Source organism: Patagioenas fasciata, chromosome 13, assembly GCF_037038585.1.
Source record: "Patagioenas fasciata isolate bPatFas1 chromosome 13, bPatFas1.hap1, whole genome shotgun sequence".
Classification (NCBI taxonomy): Eukaryota; Metazoa; Chordata; class Aves; order Columbiformes; family Columbidae; genus Patagioenas; species Patagioenas fasciata.
The window spans coordinates 19,867,494-19,886,773 of record NC_092532.1 but is presented as its reverse complement, the minus strand read 5'-3'; the positions used below and the strand labels follow the sequence as shown (position 1 = coordinate 19,886,773).

General features: G+C 44.8%; 1 protein-coding gene across 1 annotated transcript in view; it reads left to right on the top strand.

Annotated features, from left to right (window-relative positions):
* WTIP (WT1 interacting protein) overlaps positions 1-19,280 on the top strand; it is a 78,605-nt gene that overhangs the window by 43,517 nt on the left and 15,808 nt on the right. The window contains exon 3 of the mRNA XM_065848476.2: positions 13,929-13,996. Within this exon, the coding sequence (XP_065704548.1) occupies positions 13,929-13,996 (68 nt within the window). The remainder of the gene's footprint in view (positions 1-13,928; positions 13,997-19,280) is intronic.

The window sequence follows — 19,280 nt, the reverse complement described above, 5'->3', positions numbered from 1 at the left end:
GAGTCAGCACCTGTTACTTACACTCTCAAAGCATCTTCTGCTGAGTGGCTTTGCCAAACACTTGTGTCACTTTCTTGCCTAAAACCGTCAAGTCTTGACTCTTTGTTTGCCACGCTTCTGTGAACTTGCACTGCGTTTGGAATAGTAGTAATAAAAGTGAATGATGAGCCAGGCAAGAAACAGGCAAAGAAGTGGAGGAGAGAAACTTTTAAAGTATCTCCTGTAAGAAGAAATAGAATCAGCAGTGGCTGCTGGCTTCAGACAGCACAGCTGGCTCAGCTGGCATGGGTGCCCCTGTGCATGCAGAATACAGCTGCTCTTTAATTGTACCTGTGCAGAGTGAAAGGTATCTGATTTAATGCATATTTAAAAGCAGGAATGGGTTTAGCAATCATTTTTGATTACTGGCCGCTGTGTCTCAATGGCTGTCTATCAATGTGTTTTAAAACACAAGTATGATATGTCCTAACATTAAATTGGATATAGTCATAGAACCTCAGTCACTTAGCTGGCTGCCTGGGTGCTCTACACCGTCATTCTTCCAAGTGTGTTCCCTGCAAAACGTTTCCTGGAAATAATGCAAATAACTTGAGTGAGTCAGTAGATTATCGACTTTAGGAACCACAGCAGTGTAAATTCAGACCTATGGAAACAATTTGCTGAATTAACAGTCCAGTGTTCTATCGAGCAGCAATCTCCGAAGTGGGGTACACACACCCCAGAGGGTGTTCAAGATGATCCATTAGGGTGACGGAAGAAAATACTTCAGTAGTAGATATATCTAATTTATGAATAAATATGCATGTATTGGGGTGCATGCTCAAACATTTTTATTTATAGGAGAGCACAGTCAAAAAAAGTGTGGAGACTGCTATTCTAGAGGAAGAAAACCTAAAGAATACACAGCCACCAGGAATTGCTTTGCTGTTTCGACAAGTTATTTAACAAATGAGAGTGTATATGCTTGTGGAAATGAGGGTGGAAATCATCTACTTAAACTTTTACGAACGCATGTAGGTGAGAGCCAGATATGATGTTTTCTAAGACTTGACTTTGAACAGATGTTATTTTTTTATTATCCTCATTAAATTCTAGTAGCAAATCATCCCTGTTGTTACAACTGTTCTTTTTCAGTCTATGCTGCATGAGGTTGGTTCAAGTGAAGTGGCCAGCAGCAGTATCTCAGAACTACTGTGGTGTTTAGATGATGATGGTGAAGATAATTTGTTGTTACACATAGAGATGGCATAGCATGGATGCTGACAGTTGCAAACGTACAGTACCTGCACATTGAAACCTCAAGGAGGTTCCAGTTAAATATGTGCAAAGGGGAAGGTTGTTCTTTATCAGTGAAGTTCTACAGCTGATTCTGTGAAGTTTTGAACGATTAGCTTCAGGTTTTACAGCAGCCAGTGCATTTAGTGTTTGTGGTTTGCTGTATAGCTGTTTTTTTATATTTGCTGTATAGCTGCTTTTCCACTTAGCCCAAATGTTGGCTATTGAACAGGGTATGTGAAAACAGAAAACAAAATGAAAAGAAGGAATAACCAAGTTTGATATGAGCCTGGCTGAAGGCAGAGCTTTTAGTTGTGTTTGTCACCACTGGCTGCAGTGGTGAGCTGATGCCTCACGCTGGGTAGGGAAGAGAGGAAGGAAATGGATTTAGTGGAAAATTGATTGCATCTACTTGGGCTCTTTCCAGCTGAATCCTGAGTTAACTACATTCAGCCTGAACTAATTGTTGGGGAGAATTGGCTGAAATCTCACATACTTCTTAAAAGGAAAGCTGAGCATTAAAGGAACAATATCCTTATTGTACCTGAGTGCAAAAAGGAGTGTACTGTCAGGAGTCCTACCTATTCAGCTCTCTGTCTTGGAAGCTGCTTGTGGTTTTAGTTCTGCTGTGACCTGGTGCAGGAAGCTGTGGTCAGTCCACCACAAAACATCAAGGACAGGCCATTTTAGGTGGCTCATTTCTGATTATGTTTCTAATTGGCTAAGCAAGCCCCATTTCATTTCAGTAATTCAGTACAATTATAGTTTTTTCAGTTTTACTTTATTTACAGCAAAGTATACTGCTCACGCTGAGGTGCTGACGCATACAATGCTACCGGGAGGAAGAAAGTAAACTGTTCGTGTGCAAATCCATTCTTGTTTTTCTGAGGCAACGCAGAAGATAGTTGAGGGAAATTGCTCATCTCCCTTGGGGCTCTCTTGCATGTTGCCACAGGATTGGGCTGTGTCCACTCCTTTTGCTGAACATGCTTTTATGTATAAAATACTAGGAGAGAAGGTGATGCTGCAGTTTGCTCTGTGCAGAGATGACATTGAGCGATACAACTTGCCTTTCCAGCTCTTGGTCGGATCTCTGATCATCTGCTTCAGAGCCAGGCTAAGCTATGATTTTTAGTTGAGGCTGTACTTGAATGAAGAAGAGAATGATGACTTGCAAGAAAGAACCTGGCAGCAATGGTGAGGGGTCTGCAGTGCCCTTAGTTCAAGAAGTTTATAACTTTAGTAGTTGAGCTTATCAGGTGAAGTCTCTGGTAGGTTCTTGCCCTGTCCTAAATGATGTCCACATGGCAGTTGGGACGTCTGTCCGTCCTTCCATCCTGGAATACAGTGACTTCTTCTGGCTGTACTCCCATAGCAGTTATCTCCTGTGTGTATGATAGCCTCGTGAAGGCTGCTCATTAACTTCAGGCAGTACAGAACTCAGTGGCTTGGTCATGTCTCCTGCAGGGAGCTCACCCACAGAGTGTGAACTTTTTGAGTCGGGGTTATCTGTTCCACTTATACGTGTCTGCTTCTGTATTGTACAAAGAGGACCTGAGCAGAATCTCAAAAAGCTGCTAGATAAAAATACCTGTTGTGCTTCTGATCTGCATTTCCAGGTGCAGTTGAAGACCCGGGTTTCAGGCTTCGGCTTACAAAGCTCTTCCCTAATCTAGTGGTGATGGCTGTAGAGGCTGCTTTGTTCTTTAGGATGCAACAGAAGCTTGAGATCAGCAGAGGTTTAAAACAAAAGGGAGCGCTTCATACAATGCATAATGAAATTGTGGAACTTGCCATAGGGACAGCGTGGAGGCCAAAACTATAGATGATCTCATAGAGGAATTAGACAAATTAAAGAAGGATTGGTCCAGCGAGGCCATTAAACATAATAGTTATGATGCAACCCACGGCGCAGGAGAGCCTTAAGTGCTGGCTGCTGGAAGCTGAGAGGTTATTCTTGGGAACACAGCAGCCCGTGTGAGCCCTATTTCTAATGCTCTTTCCCATTGAGCTTCCAGTCTTGGCCAGAGACAGAGACAGGACGCGGCCCTAGATGGATCCTTGTTGCCGCCAGTATGGTGGTTCTTACTGGAGCTTGATGAAAACCACCCAGTGTGTTGCACGGGCAGCAGCCAGCACGGCTGCTCAGAAACGTTTTGTCCTGCGGAGTTAGGGCTGGAATAGGCTGCAGTGTGGGGAGGGATTTATTTTGCCATAGAATGGGCCAGCACTAAGGCCCTGGGGTAGTGTGATAAGACAAGTACTCTTTTAAATCCTGGCTTGCAGGCAGCAGCTGGAAAAGTGTAATTCTTTGCTGATAACAAGCAGGGTCTGTGATGGAACTGTGAAAGCTTCCCACAGTGGAAGCTCTACCTTGGGGGAAGAGCTATATCCCCATCCCTCCCAACTTGCTGAGTGGTGGGGAGGCCTCTCATGGTTTTTATCCAGTGGTCTGCATTGCTTTGCCATTGTTCTTCACTTTTTTTTTTTTGCATTTGAAAACCCAGCCCTGAAAAAAAAAAAATCTTAATTGAGGTACATTTGGAGCTTTATTACTTGTTAGTGTGTCTGCTTCTAGCTTATTAAGAAAAATATTTTAAGATATATTTTAAAGTATAGGCCCAAAATAGCTATTAGATCAATGCAGGCTGTGGTATTTCTGTTTTTAAATATATGCTTGACTTGTGTTTTTACAAACTCCTTTTCAATATAAGTCCTTCTTTTGGAGGTCCATGGAAATAATTTATGCCTTAACCCTAAAATTGATGGGTGGTAGGGGATAGAATAAATACATAAGTGGTAGAGAAAGGAAACATCTGCCAATTTTAGCTTTTGCAAATTATATGGAAGCTTGAAAGTATCTGCAAAGTTTGTGATATGGTCTGCACAGGAACGCTTTGCCCGAGAACCAGAGGTCAGAGATCTTCTTGTTCCTGCAGCATTCAGTAACCTTTTGGTTAAATAACCTGACTGAAGAGCAGGGGGAGAGAGAAAGGAAGTGAGAATTCCACACTAGAGTAAACATGGCATGGAGATTACGGATACCCTGCCAAGAAAGGTGGGGTTTTCCAGCAAAGTAACAAAAGATATTGGCTATCTGTCTACACAGTCCTGCAGTTAGGTTGGGGCAGAAATGCTCCCTCCATGTCCTCTCCACCCAGCCTGAGCCTTGCTGGCTTTGGTGCTGGCAAATGATGCAGAGTGGTCAGAGCAAGATACGTTGCCTGTCTCAGTGCAGAAATGCAAGTTTTTTTGGCAGCAAAAGAGTACTTTCTGGATAGAAAGGTCTTTCCTTCAGTGCAATAGCTGACATGAGGCAAAATCCTGGGGAAGATAATGAAGTTTTTCATTTTGACATCGTGGCATGTTAAGGTAAATGCTGAGGAGAATCGAGAGTTTACCCTGAGCTGCAAGCATGTCAAAATTATAAACTGCCTTGTTTTCGTCTGTTTTTTACCACACGTTAGTGAGTACATAGCAAAGATTGACTTTCTTCTGTCAAAGATAGTACCTTGGGGCAGGTCTAGAACTTGTATAAATTGTGATGAATTCAGCGGCGTTGTCACGATTCACACCAGCTGCAAATTAGCTTAGGACAGGGGTGTGTGGGTGGTGGGGGGTGTGTGGGTGGTGGGAGGTGTGTGGTACCAGCACGTCCGTGTGGCAGGAGCTGGCACCTGCTGGAGAGGTGGCCCCGGACACAGAGCAGTGCAGGGCCTGGACAACAGCCCAGGAGTGGAAATGATAATTGTATTATACGAGGGTGTGCTTTTGTGAGACTCCAAGGGAGAGCTGGGCAACAGGAATCGGGAGGAAAAACAGTTAACGGCCGTCTGCCTCACCAGGACAGATCAGCCAGAGATAGAGAATGGGAATGAATACTGACTTTGTAGCCATAGTTAATTTGCACTGAAAAGCTCTTTTTTGATGTACAAATATGAATTATTATAGGAACTTAAACTATAGAGGAATTTTCAATTTAGATTTTAAAAATAATTTGGTTTAAATTATAATTTCTATATTTTTTTTTAAATTTGTGCTTTCCCTGCATCAATAGTTTTAAAAAGTGAATCTCCTGACCTCCTAAGTTTTCGTTCATATCTCGCTGTGTCTGCCTACCTGATGATAATATTTTATTAGAATTTGTTCACAGACTCTGAATACTCTTTCCTGAAAGAATCTATGTAAAGGGAGAAAACAATACACATCCTGTACTCCACCTTCATAGGCCTCTAGCATACGATGCCACCTTTTGTTTGCAAGAGTTTAAATTTCAAATAAAATCCCAGCATTCTTTTGAAAAAAAGGAAAGGGCCTCTCCCCTGCTTAGATTGTCAAATCCCAGACTAGCCCGGAATTGAATAGGCCAAGTCAGTGACCTCAGGCAGAAAGAATGTTGGTTATTTACGTAGGGCTTCTGCTATTTTAGCAGCAAACCTTTTCTTCTGAAAGGACAATGTATACTGTTTTGTGTTTATGGCCAAGTAAAAAGCTTGTACATTTGAGATTTGCATGGTAATAGCCTCGTAACTCAATATACAGCATCCTCAAAACTAGCAGTGCAAGGCTCTGTTTTGTCTTAGCTGATGCAAGTCTTTTAGAGGCTTTTACAAAAGTTCTCTGAAAAACCGTCCTAAAGATTCAGCTGCTTCTACGTTTGCTTTGGTGGCTTTTCTTTTTTCTTTCCCCAGAGTTTGTTTTTGTGTGTGTGTGTGGTGGGTTTGGGGTTTTTTGTGCATGTGTTTTTTTGTTTCATTTCGGGTTTGGTTTGGTTTGTTTTTCCCCCAAAACCTAAAATTACACTGGATTCCTTTATGAGCCATCACACCAATGCTCAAAATATTTTGATGCATCTCAAGTTAAGCTGTGCCTGCAGCTTGAAACCACGAAAGTGTGTGTGTGTAATTCACACACTGGAGCATTTTTCCTGAAATAATGGAAGATCTTTACAGGCATTCTGGCCTGGTGGATGAGCCTGCAATTCCAAATGGTTTTTAAAGTGTGCCTTTCTCAATAGATTGTAACCATGAGGAGCTATTGTGTGAGTAGAGCACACATTTAGGATCCAATCCTGCATTCCTTAAAGTCAATGGGAGTCTGAGCGTGAAAGGAATGCAGGATTGGGTCCTGAAACAGGGGAGCAAAATTGTGTGCCAGATTGCTTTGAAAAGAAGAATACATCACATCCACAGTAGCCACTTTTTAGTGTTTCAGATTTCAAACGGCTGGAGTCTGTGAAAAGTGGCTTCTGCCAACATGCAGTATCTTCTATTCAAAGGAATTTGGCATTGATTTTTTTCTTTTTTTTTTTTTCTATCTTAAAAACCCTGAAAGCCCTAGAAATTCACTCCTCCTTTCACAAAGCCTGAGCAGTTGAGCATTGTGAGGAGGGGATGAGGCAGTGTCGGTGGGGGATGGAGGTTTCTGGGAGCCCAGGGGCTGGGGCTGCAGCACCACCCTCCTCATCCTCCTCTTCCTCAAAGCCCCTTCTGCCACCCAGATCCTGCACTGCCCCAGCACCCACCACAGAAGCTGCAGCTCGAACGCAGGACCCCGTCACAAAGAGGTTGTACTCACGTTGCTTGGTGGCTTTGTGTGAGCTCTCTGTAGGAGATGGAGGAGAAAAAATTCATTAACAGTTACTCAGGGGCTAAGGCAGCCTTGGTGCTTCCTGCTCTCAAGTGGGTGGGAGTGACAGAAACCTCGTGCAAAGAAAAATCTCTGAGCAGATATGCAGCCATAAGTCAGAGGGAGGGATGGAGAACTGCAGGCCCAGACTCATATGTGAGTAACGGAGAAAGGGCAACAAAGAAAAAGTATTGGAAGCTTTTGTTTCTTTTGGCACATCTTTAATTCCTGGGCAGATGAACCTCCTCTACAAGTGAAAGAAAACATCTCCTGGGTAAAATTCTGCATCAGTTTTGAGGTGACTGGGTAGAGGAGGTAGCAGAGGTGCATTGTTATTACTTAGTATTTTCAATGATTTATTCCATGTTCATAAAACTTAGTATTGCTCTTGAAGTTTCAGCTCCTGGGATCATCTGGCAACTTAAAAGTTTAGCTTCCATTTTTCAGAAATAGTAGTTGTCCGGCCTGGGGGTTTGCAGAGAACAGATTGGGTTTTGAATGTTTCATTTGCCCTTCAGCTTTTGCATTATGTTGGTCCCAGTTTCTCAGTCGTTAGAACGTGTGCTTGGAGAGCACACAGGCACTCTTCAGAGGGCAGCTCGCTCCTTGCACTGTAAGAAAAGCTACAGCATCCGTGCCAGAGTTTAGTTTAAGGCTGTGGATGGCGGTTCCCATCATGGTGCCCTGTGCTGCCGTGATGGTGGCCGCAGGCCATACAGGAGATGACTTGGGCACCAGCTGCCCCTGCACGGGCTTGGCCATGGGCCACAGCCCGAGGGTGGCACATGGGGTGTACAAGTGTGTTTGGGTGCTGTGTGCATTTGGGAGCGTGGGCAGCTCATGGATGGACACCGCAGACTGGCTCTGATCAGAGCAGCCCCAGACCTATGCCAGGAGCTTTTACAAAACAAAATTACCAGGTTTGGCCTGGTGAAGTTTCTGTTTCTGTTGAGCAGCAATGGAGAATGTGGCCGGGCGGTGGCACTTGGTAGGTTTACTTGCTCCAGGCCACCTTGTGTCTGGATCCACCTGTGCAGGGCTTTGGGGCAATACATGGTAATTTTCCTTCCTTATTATGGTAGCTGGAAAATACTTGAGCAAATGTTGTTGCATATTAATCCTGCGTGTATGTTTGTATGTCGCTTTAGTCTGACTCGTTTGAGAGACTGTCACTTGAGGTGCTAACATGAGATTGGTAACCATGCTGGTGTCACATCAGTCACTGCAGAGATGGTGTCTGAAGCAGTGAACAAGCAATTAGGTCCATGTTTAGCATTCCCATCTAAAACATGGACAGTTCTTCAGTCATTCAGACATGAAGAGCCAGGGGCTGCCATGCTCAGAAAGCTGTGCGAGTCATGGACCAAAGCTTCCAGAGCGCTGAGATTCTCACCGAGTGTCCTGTTCAGCCTTAAAACTGACAATTCATAAAATGAGAAGAGGAAGAAATCCCAATGAAAGAAACCATGTGATATGCATTTTTCCCTGTTAAAGAAGGATGCTGTGCATTTGTATTGCTGCTGTGGGACAAGCCAGGAGTGTGTGGTGCCGCTTCCCAGCAGGAGCAGCGCGTGGCTGTGCCCAGGGTTTGAGCAAGCCTCCAAAGCAGGGCAGACAGAGCCATCCATACCTCCGGGTCCTGCCGCTGCCCGCGCCTCGCTGGCTGCCCGCGCGGGGGCTCCTGGAGGGCCTGTGTCCCCACAGGAGAAGCAGCAGCAGAGCTGAGGTCTGTGCTTGTGTGTGGTCAGACCTACCCAGGCATGTCCCCAGCCAACAGGAATAGCAGGTACTTGAATAATACTCTGTGGGAATAGCTTGGGCTGTGCAGGCTTTTAATTATCTCTGCTTTAACGAATTTCTTATCTTTAGCAGTGATACCTGAACTGCTTAACTGTTCGATTGCACTGCATACGGGGACATTTTAATTACATTTTTGTACTAAAATACAATCCTGTTGTTGCACACAGCTGTAATTTTAGAAATAACATTATTAGTCATCTCACGCTTTATTCCATCTAGCGCTGAAACTTTCCCATATGAAGTTATGAGAAGGGGCACCTATATCGCAAGGTATCACAAGAGAGATCGTGATGGTGAGGAGGTATGCTGGTGTATTTTCTCAGCCTGCTGGTAGTCTCAGGGATGTGCCAGGCGTTATCTGAGAGGCGAGGCTGGGGCTGCAGCATTCCCATTATGTCAGAGGGGAGCTGTTTGTTTTTAAGTAGCGTCAGACACTGAGACAATGCAGGCTTCTCTCATGAACTTGCTTACACTACAATGCTAGTAAATCATGATTATTACCCAACAGTTGGGTGTTTTTAATCATCAAAGTACTTAAAATATTATAATAATGCTTGGCACTTTTCAACTTCAAAGCACAGTGCAAACAGTAATTAGGTCTAATAACCATGCTGTGACAGTGAGACACTGCGCTCTCTTGTCTTACAAAGGTGAGGGGGTGGCAGACCCCCAGTGGGGTTGCATCATCCCATGTGAGATGAGAGAACTACCACTGAAGGCTGAGACTTGATAAACTCACCTCCCTTTAGGCAAATACCCACTGCTGGCAGGGAGGGCTCTGAAGATGCTTTCTGTGCTGGTGTGGATGGGGCAGGACATTTTCAGTGCTCTTTCAGAGCACCTCCTCAAGACGGTAAAGCCCGGTCTGATTCACATTTTGTTCCATGAGGGCCTGGAGCAGCTTTTGAAATAGCATTGGAAAAAGCTTTGCCCCATCTTGGCTTCTTGGTTGATGTGTTTTCACCAAGCAGTGAAGTGTTGTGGAGACTGGAGAGAATAGTTGTGGACAGCATGTGTCAACTGCGGGTCATTTTGCCTTGTACAAGCCAAAGTTTTTGAGTTCAGTCCTTTTGCTAAAGCAACAGCTCTCCTGTTCCTTCTAGTTTGCAAAACATAGGGGAGGAAAACTGCAGGAAGTAGCTGATAGACGCATTTCAATACCAGAGATTCATACACTGGTTAAATGTGAAAACTGATACTAAAAACCTAGAGCTGATTGTTATATATATTTTTAAAGCTCCAAAAGCCTCCTTTCTTTTGGATGTTTGTCATGTTGGTTGCAAACACCAGTTGTGATCGTTCCTTGCGATAGGAGTAATTTCTAGCTTGCATTTTATTAATGTCCAGAATATCTGCGTGAAACTTTGCACTCTGCTGGAGCGTTTGCAAGGTCTCTGCCTCACACTGGAGGTGGTGGAATAATCCCCTTATCCTGGTGCTTGCTACCCCTCAAATGTGTGGGTGCCAGTCAAGAAATGTAAAAGCCACTTGCAACAAGCATCTGTTGTCACTGTGAGCATATAAGCTTTATTTTCTACAGTAAGACAAGGCCCTGAGGAGCACTCAGGGAGAAAAGTGCCTCCCTATGAAAGCTGGTGTTAGTGCATGTGGGTGCAGGCTGGGCGGCTTCTGCCCTGTCCTGTGGTCCCCCCGAGTTCCCGGCCGACCTGCTGCTCCTCTGGCCGGGTGTGAAACCAAGCCTCTGCCTCGCTGCTGTTGAAAACTGGTCTGACAGGGCGGACGTGCCAAGGTGGGTATCCAGCAGAAGGAGGAAGGGAGCACAGTGTGAAAGCCCGTACTGGTGAACTCTGTACTAGGCTGCTCATTATAACCGCCCATTGTTATTATAATGAGCTATCGGCAAGTTGCATCAAGTTTTGTCAGAAACTCTTGACTTTTTTGTTTCCATATTATGAAAGCAAATAGTAATTCAGGCTTGGCTATACTCAATCATTCAAAGGAAAGCCAGGCAGCAGGTTCTGCTGCCAGTGGGCAGGATGATATTACCTTGTCTAGCTGGCCAGGCGCTTGACTCAGCTGTCTGAAGTAGCTTTCATTGTTTTTTTTTTTAACTTGTAATCTCTGCCTGATTGACAATAATAGGTTACAGCTACACAGGACAGGCTGGTGTTGTGCAGGGCCCCAAGTTATTCCAGGACCTCAAGATGTGAAACCACCTTGTCCAGCACATGGAGCTCGGGGCAGGTACCCAACCCTGAGGCTTTGGAAGTACCAACCTGCATCTCCTTGGGCTTTCTGCCCCCTGGGCTGCAACTGCCCACACCTTCCTCTTAATTCCAAGTTGCCCAGGCACTTGCAGAGTTTGGTGTTTGACTGTGTTCAATGCCATCATTAAGCAAACTCTCCTGGAGGGCAAATAGAATGGACATTCTTGCTTTTATTTCTAAAATGCAGTATGTACAAGGCAATATAGTGCAGCCATGGCTGTTTGTATGATAACTTGCTGTTTCTTGTTTATGTGATAATTATTGTATGATCCTTGAATGAAATTCTTCTAAGGTAAAAGACCTATCTTATTAATTATTGCTAATAATTGTAATTATCATGTGAGCAAGCTGCTTGCCTGCCTTATGAGTTTAGGCAAGTCGGTTCCCTGTTAGGTGGCTTGTTTTTTATAGCTGTAAAATGGGGAAAATAGTATTTTTCCTCACTTCTGAAGTGTTGCTGTGTGAGTGCCATGTAAAATAGAGCTGTTTTTACCCCATCACTGTGTGGACGGGCAGGCCCGCAGTGTGTGCTCGGCAGGCGGGGGCCATGCAGAGCGTGCTATGAGCACAGGCAGGGACTCACAAGTTGTGCGGTGGCTGAGATGGCAGCTCGCAGCTTTGCTGGGATGGGGCAAGGTTTTTTCATGTCGCAGGGCAATCAGCTGCCAAACGCATCTGATAAGCATCTTTGAGAGCCAGTCCAAAACATGGGGTTTGCCTCGTTTTCTCTGGGTTGTAGGCTTCCCACTCCTTCCCAGTCTGGGAGAGCTCTGACTCCATGGGCTTCTTCCGGTAATGCTGTGCTAAGGAAACAACAGGAGTGGAATTAGGGACATTTCTGTCAACCTGAGCACTTCCAGGCTCTGCACACTGGGATACAAAGCAGGCTGTACGGGTCCTCGTGCACCTTCTGCAGTGCCGCAGGAGGTGCTGATGCCTCCACAAATTAGGGCCTTCCCTTCCTGCAGAGATCCTTCCAGCAGTGGAGTTCAGGATTTGTCCATAATTATCTCTGCTGCTTCTAACCACAATGGGGGTGTGGTGAGGGTGATGGCCAGGGCTTCTCCACCTGAAACAAATGCTCCAGCTCTGCACCAGCAATGTCTGTGTGAGCAAGGTGGAATTGCTGCATCAACACATTCAAGGCAAGTCCCTGTCCTGAGTGCAGCCACTTCATTTCCACCATCTAACAAGTCATATATTAAGGCTGGGTCTGGAAGAGCCAACATGTCCTTTAAAAAGCCATTATGGCTTCTTTTCTTTCCACCCTTCCATTTACTCTTCCTTTACCTTTCACTGGAGAGGTTTACAAACAGCTTGGATAAGCAGGAGGGAAGAGCTAGAGGTGGTTGCTTCTGCAGCAGTCAAGAGAGGCCCCATGACCCCCTCATTGCCGTCCCAGCCCTGTGCTTTGCTTCAGTGATGTGTAGGATGGACCGGTTTTACTGAAGAGTCTCAGAGGAGATGAACAGTCTCAGTGTGTTGCCCGTACCACCAGCCTCCTGGTCCCCACCAAAGCCACCAGGCATCTAGAAAGACAAACAAGAGCTGACTCCACCTACCAGCAGTATGGAGACAGCAGCCTGTGAGATCGACAGCCCAAGAATGTGCACACAAAAGAAGCATTTCCCTCGGCCACAACAGTAAAACCGCCAGACAACCACATGCAGCACGTGATTTCCCAAAAGCATCAGCCCAGATCCCAACTTCTTTGTGCCACACACTTTCCCAGGATCGGATCACAGTGGCAACATGTAAAAGGCACTTTCAGGCACTGAAAATTAATCATATTTTCCTCAACATTGTTTATGGAAACTGTGGAGAGCACTCCTGCCCATCTGTGCTTGGCCAGCTGGCTCAGCCCGCCAGCCCTCAGAGTCAAACCCTCCGCAAAGATCGGCCGTGTTTATGGTGGAGCTGCTACTCTGCCTCGCTGAGAGATGTCCAGGCTTCTTCTGTGGAGTAAAAGCTTTGGCAGTGACCTGGGAGGGGCTGTCTGTTGACCTGTAAATGCAGAGCCTCTTGCCCCCTCCTTGCTCTGTGTCGCTGCTAATGCAGCCAGTACGCAGCCCCTCGTAGGCACCGTGCCACCTGCTTGCCAAGGCTGCAAATGGCTTGCGGGGCACCCAAATGTTTGGGAGCTTTGGCCAGCGTGACCCTGGCACAGACTGGGAGTGAGTCAGGGTGAGTGTGGTTTCCCTTCTCCCTCTCTGCTTTTACACTGATAAAATGGTGTTGCTTCCAGTGGAGCTGTTCTGCTGTAAGACTGATCTGATCTGCTGTATCTGAAAACTGGTTGGGCTCAGTGGTTTCTGAATTCCTGGTTTTAATCCTTTGTGTTGGCACTCTCTGGAGTCTACTCTGCATTTCTTAGCAGTAAAAGGAGCCATCGGTTAACGATGATCACAGGCTCTGTCAGTAGAGTTCCGCAAGCACTAGTGAAATGGCAGATGTTCAAACTCGAAAATGAAATCTCTTGTTTTCAGTGTGATTTTCCTGCCCTTCTGTCCATCATGCATGCCTTGTACTGCTTTAGCATTGCAGGCAGCTGTGGGGGTAGCTGCTGTGGCATTGATCCGTCTATTAATATTTTTAAAGGTGACAGGAACATCTATATGCAGTATGCCTTGCGTGGTCCTTCAGAGACAAACACATCGCAGATGTTGATTGCAGGGGATGTATGCCCGCTGGGATTTCATCTGCTAAGAAAACTGTCTCAATTTGCAAATGAGCGTTTCCCTCCAGAATAATAATTTTGGGGCTTAGATTTCAAATTTTCAGGAACTGGGTTCCTGCACTTAGGAGTAAATTTTAGTTGATAAGGAATTTGTTAAGGCAGAACCCAACCCTCAGCCGTGTCTCTGGATGGATCCTCCGGAGAAGAGCCAGGGATGGGCCATGTGGACAGGCGCAGCAGGGTGGGCTTCTCGCTCTGCATCCTGAACGACTGGGTTTGGGGATGGAACACAAAATTCTGACAGTACCGTATTTTAACAGGGAGAAGACTACGAGGAAAAGCGTTCTACAATGTCAATGGCAAGGTGTACTGTGAAGAAGACTTCCTAGTAAGTAAGATTTCAGGCATTTTCAAATTGTTTTTAAATCAAGTTGTTCTTTTATATTGGCTTGTTTGCTTTGAGAAGCCATTTAGTCATTTGGGGCCTCCTGCCAGTGCTGGAATTGGGAAGCATTTGCCACTAACTCTCCATACAGGCGGGATCAGGCCCTTGGTTTGAAGTGGTGGCTCTGAAACCAAGTACATAACTGTCCATAAGCCGTCACAAAGTGTAAATTATGAGAATAAACACTGGAGCTGCTCAAGCCTGGGACTTGAATCGCAGCCACAAAGCCTCGCCTGCCAAGCTGGAGCTCAAAGTCAAACATCTGGGGAATACCAATCATAACAAGAGGGGAGACGTTTTTGACTGCAGCGCGTCATCGCTGTGCACAATGTTGCTTTGTTGTAGGCTCAGTTTTAATCACTGCTTTGCTCGGAGTGATGTGGAGCCGCATTGTGATTAGCTAAAAACTGTTAGCCACGGAGGAGCAACTAATTTTCTCTCCATGCGCCCAGAGCTTTTATAAACGCTTTGCTTTAATAGAGACTGAGCCATGAAAAGAAAAATGAAGCTTGTTGCTGAACCATGTTGTTCCAAAAATAAAATATTTGTGCAATTAAGGATAAGGATTGTGGAGTACACAGAGAATTATTTGATAAGTGGCAGACCATTTATAATTAAGATTAAGAGGATGGCATGCCTGGGAATTGAAATTAGAGAGGAATGATATGTTTTAGCTTAGAGGATGATGAATTGGAGAATCAGCATGTTGAATTTATACCACCTTTATTTATTGATATACCATTAATTTAGAAGCTTGGGTCTTCCAGAGTGACTTTCCATTTCTAATGAATAGATAGCCATACTTTTGGCAAAGAAATTATTCAGAGGATATTCCACAACAAAAATGCTACTCGCAGTTCAAAGTGTGCAAATGCATTTCTCATCAATCTAATCCATAAAAATCATGGAAATTCCTAAAATATAAGCCATATTTACCTTCATGTGTTACACCTTTACTCAGCCTACCACAGCTGGAGCCTGTTGAAAAGAGCAAATTGTATTTTGTGCAGAAAATAAGTTTCTTGCTATAATTGAGATGTGTTACTGTTTTGCTTGCATTTTGGAGAGAAAAACACGTTTTCTCCTGTGCTGTTTTCAGCTCTTTCTTTCCTGTATGACCTCAGAAGCACTGTGTACTTTCCCCGTGATCAAAACTATGGTCAAAACCTTTCATCCAGACTTTATGACGTGCTTGTTGTTATTAGCTTGTAATTTCAGCCTAAACACAAGAATTGTAAATCTAAAAATCCCAATCATTTGGAGGATATTCGGTTTTCGGGGGGTTGGAACCTCTTTAGTTCTTAGATGTGTTCTGTACTAGGATTTCCCAAGAAAACTGAGGTTAAGGACCTGGTAGGAATAAACAAGTTAGGGAACTGTTGGGACATTTCAGGCACAGATTTAAAAGCCCAAAACTCCCACAAGTGTGTCTAAGCACATTCCTAGAAGGACAGGAGAGAAGCAGACGAATGGACTCCCTGCTGCAAAAGTCAGCAAAAGAAATCAAATTCTGATGTTGGCCCTGCCAATGTTAAGCCAGGTGCTTCTCAGAAAGAGGTTTCATCTTCTCTGAGCTTCCCCTGAGCACACGTCATTGCAAGAATACTAGGAATTGTCTTGTTTCCCTAGTAAAATAAAGTCTATTTTAGAATTCTGTGGATAGAGAAAGCTCAAAGCTTTTCTCAAAGTCAGAGGAAAAGGCTGCAGAGTAGCAATTGAAAAGGAAGTGATTTTAACTCCTTCATAGTCCCAGGTCTTGCTCTAATCACTTGAAAAACCCAATCCTCTCTAAAAAGAGGTGTGCTCAGTTCAAAGCAGAGAGCCAAATGTTTTTCTGTATAACTGCGAATTTCAGTCTGTACTGTGACTCCAAATCTCAGTTCAGTTTTTATGTCTGGATTCCCTGCTGGCAGTATGGTAGTGGGATGTCAGGGAAGGTAAAGACTGGGGGCAGGGTGTAAAAAAAAAAAAAAAACAACTATTATTTTTAATTGCTTGAGGGTGAGTTAGGCTGATCTTGCACTCTGTCCTCCAACCACGGCCATGCCAGCTTTGCAGGCCGAGAAGAGAGCGCCAGCAGAGCTATAGGAGCTGCCGTGCCTTATAGCAGACTGCGGAGTTGTCCCACAGGTTTCACAGGGATGTGCCTCCTCCCTCCTGCACGCGTCTTCCCTGTCCCACTGCACCTGTGTGAGCACGCACTCCTGCCTTCACCATTCTCGCACTGGCAGACTTGTCTTTTAGGGAAGAATGGATATTATTTATTGGTTTCTTCTTATTGTAACTATTATAAATGTTTAATGTCCTATATATGTCAGCATTTTAGTTCTTCTGCAATACTGCTACCTTCTGTGTCAGAACGGAGCAGCCTCCGGAGCTCTAGTTGATGGCTGATACCTGTCTCTTTAACTCCCACTCACTCAAGACAGATCAGTTCTTTCTCTCTATTAAAGGTGATAATGGAATTCACTGCAGTATTATGGATGGTCCTTGAAGCCAAGACCTTGTGAAAAGCCATTATTTGATCCCTATAAATATTGTGTTTTAAGAGCAGGGCTCGCCCTCCATGGCTGAACCGTCCCTGTGAGGTTCAGTAGGGGGCTGGTCCTGGCTCCGAGGTGTGTCCTTCCACCCCAGGGCAGGTGCACTTCAGCGATTAAGTGCTGTGTTGGTCACATTTTTTAGAGAGCTCAGTTGTCACTTAAAGCGTAGCAACTGCCAGAGAGTTTTGGCTACCAAGTTGTTCCAAAAAATTTGGTCTGTGGAAGTGTGGCATGAGGAGCTGCTAGCATCAGGCAGTCAAAAACTGGCCGTTTCTTCGAAAAGTGCTTTTCATTTCTGGACAAGAAGTGTTAGAGAAATGTAGATGTTATCATTCATTATGAGCAATTTCCACTGTGCAGCCATAAAGCTATCCAAAGTGCAGAGCCACCCATCAAAACCTTTGGCAATAGCCGCAAGGTACATTCTTCTAGCAAATAGTTTTCCCACATGTTTGCTCTTACTGAGGGCACAGATTATCTTTCTCAGAATGAGGCAGCTTATTTTCCTCCTCCTTTCCAGGGAAGAAGTGCTAGAAGTCTTTAGACCCACTCGTGGAATTGTAGGTGGGGAAGGGATGCCACATGCCGCAGTCGTCCTTGTGAGAATGGGGTGATCTTCTGTGTGTGGGGCTGCGAATCAATGGCTGAGGGATGGTAAACCCTTACCGCCTGGAGGACGTGGCATATGTCTTCCTTCATGCTTAAACCCAAACCATATTGGATAAATGTAATGAATGAATCGGATTTAAAATAAATAATTCCATTCCAGAGATAATTCCATTTGTGCCTAAGCATGGCGTAGAGGTTGCCTAATGTGTGCAATTTCCAGTCGGAGCACTTTCGTAGCGATAAGGCATGTTACTGAGTGTAAGGAGTAAAAAGAACAAAACCAAACGCTTTGCTTCAGCTCCAGGGAAAATCCAGTTACTCCTTTTCATGCCACCTTAAGGTACCACGTCCAGCAATATCCAAGTCTTGCCTCAGCCCTGTTAGGATAGTTATTTCAAGAAGGGAAATAAAACAAACGACAGTTTAATCCTTTCCCGAAAGCTCTTAGGACACAGATAGCTAACCAGCCATAACAGGGACACTGTTCCTGGTAAAGTGAACAAAAACTAAATGCCTTACTGTATAATAAATAATCCCAGGCAGATGTTCTTGTTCCATTTTGCTGATCTATTTCTCTATAATCATGGGTGAAGGAAAAATAGCTCAGTAATTTTAATTTGTCTTTCCAATGCTTAAATATCATGTAAAGAAATCTAAAAGAAATTACTGTTTTTCTTGGCAAAAAAGGCTAAAAATGTCACCAAAGCAGACGAGAATCTTAGATGTATTATCTCTCTTTTATTTTTCTTTTTCTTTTTGATAGACTTTTACTTTTTCTCTTGAGGTAATGAATGTTATTGAGTAGGGGTCCAGCAGGGGTTAAGAAATGAGAGAATTTCCCTCCAGGGAAGAGATGAGAGGGAAAATGAACCTTGTGACAGATGTTACTTCCATTGCTTAATGCACTACTGGAAGACACTGGGATGCTCTGGAAATAACCTATTACAGACACCACAAGCTGCAGTGCATAGCATTAAGGTCATCAAAAACTTCCCCTTTTAAAAGTGTCTCTTTACTGTCTTAAAACTTTGCCAAATTTAATCATTTAGGCTGAGCTTCTTCGCGCCAGGTTTTTGCCTCTGGCTAACTTCGCTGTCATTAGTTGTTGAAAGTTTCATCTAAAGCCATTCATCTATTTCAGTGAGTAAGACTGAAGAAGGAGCTGTCACTTTGCCCATAAATCCTCAAAGAGGCTCCAAAACTTCATTTTGCACATGCCAACCATACAGAGAGACTTAGCGCGTTGGAAGCCTCCAGGAGGCCTTTGGGCGGCCCAGTTGTCCCCTGGCCAGCCCCGAGGGTGCCCGGCTCCCATGGTGTTGGGTGCTGGTGCCGCTGGGGCTCCCTGATCCTGATCTTTCTCTCCCCCACACCAGTGACTGGAACCTGCTCAGGACACTGTCCTTGCCACAGCTCTACCCTCCCTGCTCCACTGCTGGCCACCGCAACACAAAAGCTGGCTGCAGAGAACATCCAGGGCCTTGCTTAGATCCACAACTGTAAACCTCCCAGTGATGTTAAAAATGTGAAAAGATCAGGGTGTGCAAGAGTGGTAGGGAGGTGACAAATGGAAATGATCAGGCTCTAATGGGAGAAAGGGATAGGATATCAACAGAAGGCTAGCTGGGAGATCAGTGTTCATGAGAGCAGGGCTTGCACCTTCATCTGCTGTAGCACCAAACACAACCAGACCCTTACCATAGTGCAGGCCCCTGGGCACGGCTGCAATGTAGATATTAATATGATTGAGGCTGTTCTTCTCAGTTTGTGTACATGCTGTTTTCCAAGCCTGGCAGTGTGGGAAATGGCCCTTCCCACTTGCTTGGGCCCTAAGAAGATAGTTTTTATTTAGGGTAATGGAAGCTGGTGTCAGCTGGAGTCAGAGGTTTAATTTTTCATCTCAGCAAGTGTACACGTTTGGAGATCCCCCTTGGGAGGGGTGAGTGCTGGGACTAGTGCGTTAGTCAGAGAGCCTGTTGCTGCTAAGCCAGACTTTCTCAGAAAAAAAAAAAGCAGACTCAGTTTAAAAGGTAAATTATTAAAGCTGCAGCTTGTGTCCATTTCGTATCTAATGA